The sequence below is a fragment of the Podarcis gaigeae genome (genome assembly GCF_964106915.1).
Source record: "Podarcis gaigeae genome assembly, chromosome: 5".
Lineage (NCBI taxonomy): Eukaryota > Metazoa > Chordata > Lepidosauria > Squamata > Lacertidae > Podarcis > Podarcis gaigeae.
Genome location: NC_139681.1, coordinates 86,131,798 through 86,143,836, shown reverse-complemented (window position 1 = coordinate 86,143,836; position 12,039 = coordinate 86,131,798). Strand labels below are relative to the sequence as shown.

The 12,039-nt window shown below is 42.8% G+C and overlaps 1 protein-coding gene across 10 annotated transcripts in view; it reads left to right on the top strand.

The window, feature by feature from the left end:
• Positions 1 to 8,641, top strand: part of TNIK (TRAF2 and NCK interacting kinase) — a 291,911-nt gene extending 283,270 nt beyond the window's left edge. For 9 of the 10 annotated variants that reach the window (XM_083739146.1, XM_083739148.1, XM_083739143.1 and 6 more), the window contains 5 exons: positions 366 to 466; positions 4,007 to 4,156; positions 4,501 to 4,660; positions 4,922 to 5,061; positions 5,325 to 8,641. In XM_083739146.1, coding sequence (XP_083595272.1) covers positions 366 to 466; positions 4,007 to 4,156; positions 4,501 to 4,660; positions 4,922 to 5,061; positions 5,325 to 5,408 — 635 coding nt within the window. In that variant the 3' untranslated portion in view covers positions 5,409 to 8,641. The remainder of the gene's footprint in view (positions 1 to 365; positions 467 to 4,006; positions 4,157 to 4,500; positions 4,661 to 4,921; positions 5,062 to 5,324) is intronic. The other variant, XR_014564274.1, reaches the window with a different exon arrangement.
• The last annotated feature ends 3,398 nt before the right edge of the window (positions 8,642 to 12,039 follow it).

Genomic DNA, 12,039 nt, shown 5'->3' with positions numbered 1-12,039 from the left:
TGCTCTTTCCAAAATACCTGCACTTACGTTGGTGGTGGTGAGTCTCTTCCGAACTACTGTCGTAATTGGAAGCATGAGTGCCACCATCTTTAATTTGCTGCAGTGGTTGTGTGGCAGCCATGCTGTGTCACATACATGCAAGCAAACACAAGATGGCTGCCCCTGTAGCTAGAAAGCACCATCCAGAACTATGAAGAACCTCAAATCAGTCCAAACTATCAGGGGAATTTGCCATTTGGCCTGTTCTTAAAGACAATACTTCTACTGACAATATGGTTTCAGCAGCTCTCCCTTGAGATTAAATCATTCGGTTTTGTCTTGAGTGAATTGGATGTTTTAAAAATTTAGTTTTATTTCAATTTTAGTGAAATATGAGAGAATCAAGTTCTTGGTGATTGCCTTAAAGAATGCTGTAGAGATATATGCTTGGGCTCCTAAACCATATCACAAGTTTATGGCATTTAAGGTATGTTTTGTGTTGTTACAAAAATATTAGCATTATTCATACATTTGTTCATGTTTTTTATCACAGATAAGAAAATCTGTCATTCACTTCTGTTATCTATTCATCTGTGGCATAACAAGGAACTTAACCTATATCTCTCTGTGTGGCAAACCTCTGCAAAATTATTAGAGCTGGTTCTCATTCCCATGTTAGACATACCAGCATATTCACAAAGACCACAGATTGTTATGAACCAGTTCAGATGTGTTTATAGAACAACAACATCCTGGTGCCCGCCAGATGTTTGGGACGACAACTCCCATCAGCATAGAGGGCTGGGGCTTATGAAAGTTGCAATTGAAAACATCTGGAAAGCTCCAAGTTGGGGAAGGCTGGACTAGAGCCACTGTGTGGTGCATAAATAAAATCACATCAATCTACCCTGACAACCAGGTGGGCCTGTCCTGCCAATGGGCCTACAAGTCTATGAGGAATCTCAACTAAAGTATCCATGACAGATGGCCATCCAACCTCTGCTTAAAAACCTCAGAGGGAGTCCATTCCACTGTCAAAACAGCTTTCTGTCAGAAAGTTCTTCCTGGTATTTAGTCGGAATCTCCTTTCTTCTAACTTGAAGCCATTGGTTCAGTTCCTGTTATCCGGAGCAGGAGAAAACAAGCTTCTTCCATCTTCCATCTGACAGCCCTTTAGATATTTGAAGATGGCTATTGTATGACCTCTCAGTCTCCTCTTATCCAGGCTAAACATGCCCAACTCCCTCAACTGTTCCTCATCAAGACTTGGTTCCAGACCCTTGATCATCTTGGTCACCTCTGCACATGTTCCAGCTTGTCAGTATCCTTCTTAAATTGTGGCACCCAGATGTAATTTCTACATTCCAGTCATGAGTCTCACCCCACCAGATTTCAGTAATGCCTACCAGGTCATATTTGCCACCCTGTACTAAAATCTCCAGCTCATCTCGCTTGTTTCCCATACTCTGAATTTGCGTAGAGAGAAATGAAACCACAAGTCGTTCCCTCCAGTTGCTTCCTTCTTGTAGTTTCCTGCCCTTTAGCAGGTTTCTGCAGCACCACCTCAGCTTCCTGTGCATCAATGAAGCTATAATCCCCACTGCCGGGTGCTCTTTTGTCATCAGTATTGTTTTCTCCCTGCCCTCATGATTTAGTGTAATCTCCAGATCAACTTTGTAAGACACATAGCAAACACATTTTTGCCAACCGCTGTGAGATGCAACCCATCTCTTACCAAAAGTCTTTCCTTAAGGAAGCAGACACCGTGGTCCAAGAAGCCAAACCTTTCCTGATGTGCAGCCAGTGGTTTACTTCCAGTATTATTTTCCTCTCTCTTCCCGGGCCACAACCTTCAACAGAAGCGAGTGATGAAAAAGCCACCTGTGCCCCAAGGCCCTTCATCTTCCTACACAGAGTCTCATAGTGTGTCTGGCAGTATTGCTGCACCCACATGAATCAGAAGGAAGGGGTTGTGGTCAGCGGGTTTCATAAGACTTGGCAACTTCTGTGTCATAATGTGGACTTTTGCACTTGGGAGACAGCATACCTCCTGGGACATCCTGTTACCTCCACACACAGCTACCTCTGTCAGCTGCCATCACCACATAGCTCTTCCTCCTCCGGGAGTGGCAGATATCGTTCTGAACGCTGGACCTCCCACAGCCCCCTCTGTGTGTTCTGAGGTCAGCAACTGCTGTCCTTGTTCCTCTGGCCCAGAATCGGTGCCCAAGGTGAGGGCATGGAATCGATTTTGCAACTTCAGTGACACAGCATGGCTCCTGACAGTCCTGCTTCAGTGTGTCACGTTCCTCCAGGTGTTCGTCTCCTGCAATGGGTGATCTTCCTCCTCCTCCCTAGTGACACCCCCCACCCCTACATCACTCTGTTCCAGGACAGTCCATTCTGCTCTAGCGAGAAATTCCTCATCTTGCCTGATAGCTTGGATAAGTGTGCCTCACCACACGAGAGCCAGTGTGGTGTAGTAGTTAAGAGCAGTAGACTCATAATCTGGGGAACCGGGTTCGTTTCCCCGCTCCTCCACATGCAGCTGCTGGGTGACCTTGGGTCAGTCACGCTTCTTTGAAGTCTCTCAGCCCCACTCACCTCACAGAGTGTTTGTTGTGGGGGAGGAAGGGAAAGGAGAATGTTAGCCACTTTGAGACTCCTTAAAGGGAGTGAAAGGTGGGATATCAAATCCAAACTCTTCTTCTTCTCAAATTGCTGTACTTTCTCTTCCAGCAAGGCAGCCAGCTTGCACTTCCTGCTGGTGTAATAATAATAATAATTTATTATTTGTACCCCCCCATCTGGCTGGGTCTCCCCAGCCACTCTGGGCGGCTTCCAACAAAGATGAAAGATAGTTTGTAGTTTTGCTCATTCTCAGGCAGGAAGTTAAACATGGCACAGAGTTACAGTTCCCTGAAGAAGCTCCCTCATCGTCCCTGTCTCTTGGTTTTGTGTACACAGTGAGACAGCACTCCGGGCCTTCTTCTCAAATTGTCTTCGCATGAATGTCCCTGTTTGCAAGTCTTGGTCATGAGTTTCCAGAGGCTGCAGTCAGCTAACTAGAATTGCCGCTGGCTGCTAACTTCTCCCCCAAGTCACTTCCTCATTCAGCCTGCCTTCCTCTCAGCAGTAGTACCTCCCCCTCAGACCATGTGCTCTAGGAGAGCACACACCACAAACCAAAACAGCTCAGACAACCAACCAGCCTTAATCCCAAAGACACAATCTCACTCTTCAGTTTCCTCCACTGATCATTCGCAGTTGCCCTGTTTATAAGACCCAGTTGCAAGCTCCTGGTCACAAGCTTCACCACAATTTCAATCAGATTTAACCCTGTTTTACTATGTGTTGGGTTCCAGCCCTGATGCTTCCTAAATTATATTTTTTTTTTACTTAAATGTAAATATAAAAATAATCCTACTGAAATAGGCATGCTGGCAGAAAGGGTTAATCCAGGGTTTGGATACAAATGTCAGGGGGTTCTAATGTCCATCTCAAAGAAGTGTTGAGCTTTACAAATCTTGAATTCTTTGAAACTTGAATTAAATTCAAAATCAGGGAAGAGTTCCTGGATTATCCCTCTCCCAGCCATCCTTGCAATCACCACCACCCCTTTCAAATTCCATTCACAAGCTGGGCTGGTAGCACCAACAATTGGAGTGGTACAGCCACAAGGAGAAGGAAGTCTCTCGCTTCTAATCCCGCCTGGTGCTTTGTGCATTGCGTAAGAGCGTACCAGGACAAAAGCCCCCAGGTGCACTTGGGAAATGTAGCTTCCTGCTGCTTAAAAATTAAAAGGCCAAACATTCCACTGACACTTTGCATCTTCTTGTAAGATACCAACAGGTGAAGAGCTAAATCAATGCCCTAAATGTGTGAAAGATAACCTAGACAGCAAAAGCAACGAGGACACATTTTTAAACAGCAAATATAAAATACTCTTGTTCTTACCATAGCATGCTGTGCATTTATTTCATTTTTTCCCCTCATACCACAAAACTGACTGAGGGGGTTTTAAAAGTCTTTTGCAGATCTCCAGCACAAACCATTGCTTGTTGACCTCACAGTAGAAGAAGGTCAGAGGTTAAAAGTCATCTTTGGATCGCACACTGGTTTCCATGTTATCGATGTGGATTCGGGGAATTCATATGATATCTATATACCATCTCATGTGAGTCTGAGGCAGCGTGGTGGTGCTCTGCAAACTTGATTATGCAGTATGCATGATGTCTATTGATACAGGGTCCTTGTTAAATTTCCTTTTTGGTGGGCACACCGTAATGCGTAATTTGGTGAGTTTCTCGCATTGCTGAGGAGAGGGCTGCTATGCCATGAGTTGTCCAGGAACCCGCATGTTGTATGGGCTAAATCTGTTTATGGGTTGGTAGCAAACGTTGGTTTGACAGTTTTCTGAGAGAAGTTGGCAAATGCTGAAGAGAGCTGGTCTTTCTTTGTTGTCCTGTAAACTTGATTTAATGCTGATTTGGGGGGGGGGGGGTTCTGTTCTGTATGCAGATTCAGGGCAATATCACACCTCACGCCATTGTCATCTTGCCCAAAACGGATGGAATGGAGATGCTTGTGTGCTATGAGGACGAAGGAGTGTACGTTAATACCTATGGACGCATAACGAAAGACGTGGTACTCCAGTGGGGAGAAATGCCCACTTCAGTGGGTATGTCAGTTCTTCCTCTTCTCCTTAGCTGTCAATAAATTCAGTGTGAAGTGAGAATCCTCAGATGCAGTTGGCTATTTTCCTAGATAATGTAGTCCTCTGCATTTCCTGTGATGAAACCATCTGTGGCTTGAGCCTCCAGCCTTAGGACATAATCTTTTAGACATGGTAACTTCCTGCCAGGTGTGGCACATGGTAAAAGCTGCCTTGGCCAAAATGTTTTCAGTAAGAATGGGTTGCCATTTATTTGTTTTATTTCAGCCTACATCCACTCCAATCAAATAATGGGCTGGGGCGAGAAAGCGATTGAGATACGATCGGTGGAGACTGGGCATTTGGACGGAGTATTCATGCACAAGCGTGCTCAGCGATTAAAATTTCTATGTGAAAGAAACGATAAGGTAGGTCTGCTCTCAGAGCTGCACAGAGAATGATCTGGAAACAACTGATGGGAGAGCATTTGATGCCCCTTGTAAAAGCAATGTGGTCAAGCCATTAATAATGCTTTTAACACCTACGCTGAGACAAAAAAAAACACAAGATAAGATGTGACATAACAAATAAGCAAAATGTGTGAATGAATGGGAAATTAAACACATCCCATTTACAAGTTCATATGATGATTTTACAGTTTAATAGATCAGGATGTTTCCTTCCCAAACAGGTATTTTTCGCCTCGGTGAGATCTGGAGGAAGTAGTCAAGTTTTTTTCATGACACTCAACAGAAATTCCATGATGAACTGGTAACAAAAGAGCCCTCGGGTGCTGACTTTGACACCAAGATCTTTTTAAGTTTGAAGAGCATTGGAACGTGTGGACTAACACTGTAGAGGCAGGTGAAGAAGATAATTGTGGAACACGTTGCTTCCTTCTGTGAACACACTCGCACTCACGCAGACACGCTCCAAGAATACGACACACCTTTCTTGTTGTGGTTTAGGAATGGAGGTTTACTCAAGGTCACAAGAATGCAACACTGTATTTGGGCAGAGATGGACAAATGCGCCAGAGGTTTAGCAGAATAAATCTCTTGGAAGTCTTCTGTTGAAACTGTGATAGAGCTGTGGGTCACACAATTTCATTTTGTTTTTTTAACATTTTCCTTGTCCCTCTATTTGTATAAATGGGGACAGATCTAAGTGTCAAACAGAGTCTCTGTTTTTAATTTTGTCTGCCTGCTAGCATCAAATATATAGTATGTTGTAAGGTTACCAATTAAAACTGGTGAGAGACAGCACAATAAATGTATCATTTTACCTTTGTGTTGGGAGGCTTTAACCATAGAGATGGTTAACTTTTGTAAAATCTTTTGCCTTTTCCAACATTTCTGTGTTAGTTTTGCAAACAGGTCGACAAATTTCAAACGAGAGAATGAATTAGACCCCCCACGGAACCCTTCCTTTTGGGAAATCTATTCTAAATGGCTAACCGACTAGCCTTAGATTATAGTACAGTCAAGGTACAAGTATATTTTTCTTGTCAACCTGTCAGTCTATACTTCAGTATGGATCTTCATATAATGGTGCTCACTGAGAGAAAAAGCAGTGCCATCCTTGGCAATCATTCCCAACTTTGGCCTTAGCATTTTCTTGCCTTTGTCTAAGCTGTAATACGGAAAGTCTCACAATAAAATTGCAGGGTGAGAAACGAATTGAAATAGAGCAAGATTCTGAAGATTGGCTGGAAAGTGTACCTAACTGCATCCAACTTGAATGCATTGAGCCTAGGTCCAACCTACTCTGTACAGTTGTACTTTGCTTTTGGGGGAAGGGGCGGGGATGATCCTTGTAGATACTAGTGTGTGTTTTTTCCCTTCATGAAAATCTCCAGGAGCCAACAGCATTTAATCCTTTGGAAGACGGAAGCCCCAATTGTTGATGGACATTCGCCCACTTCTTTGTCTGATGGTGTCCTGTTTTCCGAATATGAAAAAACTTCATGAGATCTTCATCTCGTGGTGCAAAGAATAGGAACATTACAAAAGTGAGAGATAACAGATTGGAAGGACAGTTTTGTTGGCCTAGAACCTGACACTTAGATTCATCTTTCTGCCCATCCCTCTTTGCTGCCCACCTATATAGTGAACACCAATATGTGTGCAGATGTATGTATTTAGTTTGGGTTAACCTGTGTCCTTATATGCTTTGTTTGAATTATTTCCAGTTTTAAGGAAGTTATGTGCAACATTTCTACTATCGCCAAGCATGGATTCCCCATTAGTCTATGGATGTAACATAATTGGATCTGTGTTGCTGTTTTTAACCTACCTCATTTTATTTTTGTTTCAATTAGCTTTTCCTCATTAGCTCCAGCAGACACCCAGGGAGTTTGACTGGCCAGCTTCAAAGTATTAAACAAGAACAGTGTCTTAAGTAATTAGCAGTGTTTGGCCAGTTCAGGCCTCTTTTAAAAAGCAGAAAAGGACTCTCACGCTGCCTTCTTCCAGTTTTTCTGTCAGTGGTTCCACAGTTCCCGTTGTACAGGCCAATTGATACCGCCAATGGCCACAATATGCATTGGCTGCCAGCAGATTTGTAATAGGGTTAGAATCATGCCAATGTACGGCTGGCATGAACCAGAGCCATGTTGCGGAAGCCGCCATAATTTGCCCAATCGCAGTGGCTCAGAAAGAGTCACTATAACTGTGCCAATCCCAGGGGCTGTGTGTAGAGCCCCCACATGGAGACATGATCCTGGCTGGCTTGCCGCAATCTTCCTTCTTTGTGTGTTCAACCTGAAGGGAGCCCACCCCATGCCCTACCTCACTACTTAATGATACACTGGTGTATCAGGCTAAGTTTGCTTCTCTGTAGGAGTTGAGCCCAGTTGGAGTCCTACTATGGTGCAGCTATCCAAGGCTGCCTGCTTGAGCAGTGCACCCTTGTCTTGCTTCTTACACCAATTTCCCTTTGAAATCTCCTTGTGTTTGGTGGCTCTCCCCAAAAAGAAATGGGGCATTGGCATCCATCTTTGTAGAAAGATAATGTTTTTGTTTCTAGCCCAGGGGTGAGGCTGCTAAGCTGGTTCCAGCCACTTGCTCCCCACTACATTCACAAAAGGGGTAATAATTAAGAGTTGTCTCCAAAGCTGTTCCTACACAGAGTAGACCCATTAAATTTAATAGACATGGTTAACTTCAGTCCATTAATTTCAGTGGGTCTGCTCTTCGTAAAACTTAGTTGGATGCAACCAACTGGATTTTTATTTTTGCGTCTGGAATTTGCAGCCCTCTTTCATTAACCTCTAAGCAACAAATTACTAATTTACAGTCTAAGTAAATATTTCCATTAGCTAACTTAATAAGCCTAATCTATGCATAATGAAAATGAGTAACCTCAAACAATACACTTTGACCCCATTGTTTTTTCAAAGCCTTCCCTTCCAGCACAGACAAGCGTTCATCCCGTGGTCTCGCTTGCTGCTCTTGCAACGCAAGTGGCCTATTTTCAGCACCTTCCCTCCTGATAAAGCTTTTACCAAATGAATTGATGGCTGAATATTAGTTGACTCTGTTCACAACACTGGGATTTATGCAGACCCCACCAGAAGGCTAGTGCAGAGAATTGCAACACTGGGCACATAATTGTTTATGTTGCCATCTTACTGACTCCTTTACCTAGGTTAACAAGAACACAACCGGGTGACAGTTTAATTATTTGAGAGTTTAATTATTTGAGCTCTGATCTTTGACCAGTCTTTTTTCTCCAGTTCCCACTCCCAGCACATATGAAAGAAAATATTCTAGTTCTTTCCACATTTCTAGTATCCCAATGAGTAATTCGTATTAATCCTTTCTATTCTGGCAGGTCATGTACCATCTGCCCATCAGTTCATAACAATTTTCTCTTACTGTCGTTGTCAATGAAAATCTATGTGTGTTTTTTGCCAATTAATTTTTTTATTGAATTTCACCATTTTGTTTAACAAACTGACATCAAATTTAGCATCAAATTTAATACACTTTTAAAAGTTGACTCCCCGCCCTTCTTCCATGGTGTTTTTATTCTCAACCTTTTAGGCTGCATTATGCTTTTATCTATTCCACAATTCCATCATTACAATTAGAATTATTTTTCTTCCGCAGTTCATATTTCAGTCCTGCCCGCGATTCCATTTAATGTGATATTTTCCAAATTGTCCAAATAAGGGTCTCATTCTTCCATGTGAAATTCATCACTTGATCTCTTCTCTTGCTCTCACCTTTGCCATTTCCACGTAGTCCATTGTTTTCCAGAGGTATTCCCAGACTTCCACTGGAATATTCTCTCCAAAGTTTTGTGCCTCTTTTATCATGTAATCCTTGATCATTTTGCTTGCCCTTTTCTGAACCCTGTTGGAGGTGCAGTATCCTTTTAGAGGTTAGGCATGCAGAACTGTACACAGCTGTGCTGACACAATCAATTTATATCACAGCCTTATGATAGTGGCAGTTTAATTTTCAGTTATTTTCCCCATTAGTGTGTGTGTGGAGTTAGACTTCATTTTGCCCCAATCTACATTTGGTGTGGGACACTGGTGGCGCTGTGGGTTAAACCACAGAGCCTAGGGCTTGCCGATCAGAAGGTCGGCGGTTCGAATCCCCGCGATGGGGTGAGCTCCCATTGCTCTGTCCCAGCTCCTGCCAACCTAGTAGTTCGAAAGCACGTCAAAGTGCAAGTAGATAAATAGGTACCACTCCGGCGGGAAGGTAAATGGTGTTTCCATGCACTGCTCTGGTTCGCCAGAAGCGGCTTAGTCATGCTAGCCACATGACCTGGAAGCTGTACGCCGGCTCCCTCCCCACAACCCCAGAGTCGTCTGCAACTGGACCTAATGGTCAGGGGTCCCTTTACCTTTACATTTGGTGTACACTGAATCATATTGTCCAGTTTACTGCCCATTCACTCACTTTGGAGCGCCTCACAATCCCTTGAACAATCCTCTCCTTGTTTTCCCTGCAGTCATGAATGCACAGAAGGGGAGCAGCTGCCTTTCAGACCTTTGCAAGGTGGTTGGAGGTCAGAGGGCCATGGCTGGCCACTGGAATGGTGAGAACATGAATTGTCAGTGGCCTCCTGATCTCCCTCCACACATCAGTGCTCTACACAGAGTTCTAGATACGTTTTAGCACAAGAACCTCGGAATTGACAAAAGCCAGGCGTGTCCATAAACTAGACACTTAAACCTGCAAAGGTGGTGGTGGTGGGAACCCAAGAGACATCTGCCACTACAGCGTGATATATTTCAAGATTTGTATGCTGCTTAGTCATCAAAACCTTTTAAGTGGTATACATGAAACAATATGAGATATACATTTAAAATACCTATTAAATCGGATGCTAAAAGCAAGTTGTTCAAAATGTAAGTAATCAAACAAATACATAAAAAAATAAAACAACATGTCAAAATCACATTTGGATAGGCTTGCCCTAACAAACATGTTTTTAGGGAGTGCCAGAAACAGGCACCTGCCTAATAACATCAGTGAACAGGAAATTCCATAGCATATCGGAAACACTGATCCCTTGTAAGTGCAAATCAAACATTATGTGACACTTATCAAAGTACCAGATGTGCAGATCAAAGCTGTCTAGTGGGCATATATGGGGTAAGGGGATCCTTCAAGTTTTGATTTGTGTTGTTTTTTTTCTGGAGGCAATTCTATACCTTAGTTAAACTGATAGAGCAGAGTTTGGCAATATGCCCAAGCTTTTACGCACATTTCAAACCAAGAGTTACTACTGAAGTATCAGAAGCCTCTCACATCTTACTAGTCCAGAACAATCTATCTTGGTAACAACAACAACAACAACGTGGCAGTTACTGGTCAAAATGAGATGCTTTCAGAGAAAGTGCTCTGAGTGATCTGTCCTTTTCTTTTTCATTATCAACTTAACTTATTTTAATTATTAAGGCATGAATTTCTGTGGCACCAAAGGGAAAGAAATCTTTTCAAAGCTGTGCACATAAAATTGAAAGTTAAAAACATTAAAAAGGCAAAGATCAGAAGAACATAAAAATTGGGTCACGTGGCCGGGTAAGCTTGTGTAAAAAATTAGAATAATAAGCTGGCATCTAAAGCTAAACACGGGATTGCTGTCTAATACACAAATGCAATGCATTCCACCAGTGGGCTTTTCCTAGAAAAATAGGTGCCAGAACTGACCAGGAAGTTGTTACAGTGTCACACTTTTTTACAACAAAAAATAATGTACCCTTCAGTACCCCCTGGAAAAAAGCACTGCATTCCACAATATAGGCCTTACTGCTCCTTGTGGCTGCCACAGCGGACAGTTAGCAAGGCTTCTCCAGCAGATTTCAAAGAATGGTCTGGGGTGTATGGAGAAAGGCAATCTTCGAAGTAGGCTATTCCCAAATTCTTTAGGTAGGGCTTTATGTGCAAACAGCAACACCTTAGGTTTGGCCTGGTAGCATATTGACTTACAGCAGTCCAAGGTTCCTTGACATTTTGAGACTTGAGGATATCTTTTTTCTGAGCACAAAGAGCCATGGATAGATCGCTCCTATGGGAATGTCTCAAGGCTTGAAACCCTTCTATTTCTCCCCCAAACACCATTGGCCTTTCACAACTTTCCATGCAAAAGAAGTTCTAACCAATGAAGCTACAACACCTGGGCAAAAACTCTTTGACTTGGGTCAGTTTTAAAGTACTGCCTCTTTAGCTGGCTTCTTCTGTTCCCTATATGCTCCTTGTGTTTCTTCCTACTGCTGTAATGAGAGGACCACATGGGGGGGGGGACACCCACATTTATTCAGTACATCAAATTGAGCAATAACATTTCCAACTCAGTCAAGCCACTACTTGTAACTGCTGGGGACTGGTAGGATGAGTAAGAACAAGCTTCATGGCTAATGGCAGCTGCCACCAGCTCTTTTATGTCTTTGCTGTGGTTACCTTTTGAACCGGGAAGCTTCTTATTAAATTATGTTGAAAACTTGAACCGCCTGCCTGTTATATATTTCTTTCTTTCCTTAATTGGTGAGTTTCAAATACGCCATTTTAAATAACTTTTGATGGGAACCTTTAGGTTGTCCACAACCATCTGTTTTTATACAATTTGTAGAATTTCTCTGAGGAGAACAGAAGCTTAAATGTTCTTTTTCGGTGTTCCGCTTGCAAAAGTCGTAACTTTGTGATACAGAGAGCAGGGATGGGGAGAAACTCGAGTCCGTTTCCACTTAAAAGCCAAACCTCCCTAATTCTGTCTTCCAGAAACAACACACAAAACTAAAAGCAGCCGTTCACTCTTTAAATTTTTCAATGCAATTCTCCAATCAAGCAATGTACAGTGGTACCTCTGGTTACAAAACTTAATTCGTTCCACAGGTCCGTTCTTAATCTGAAACCGTTCTTAACCTGAGGTACCACTTTAGTTAA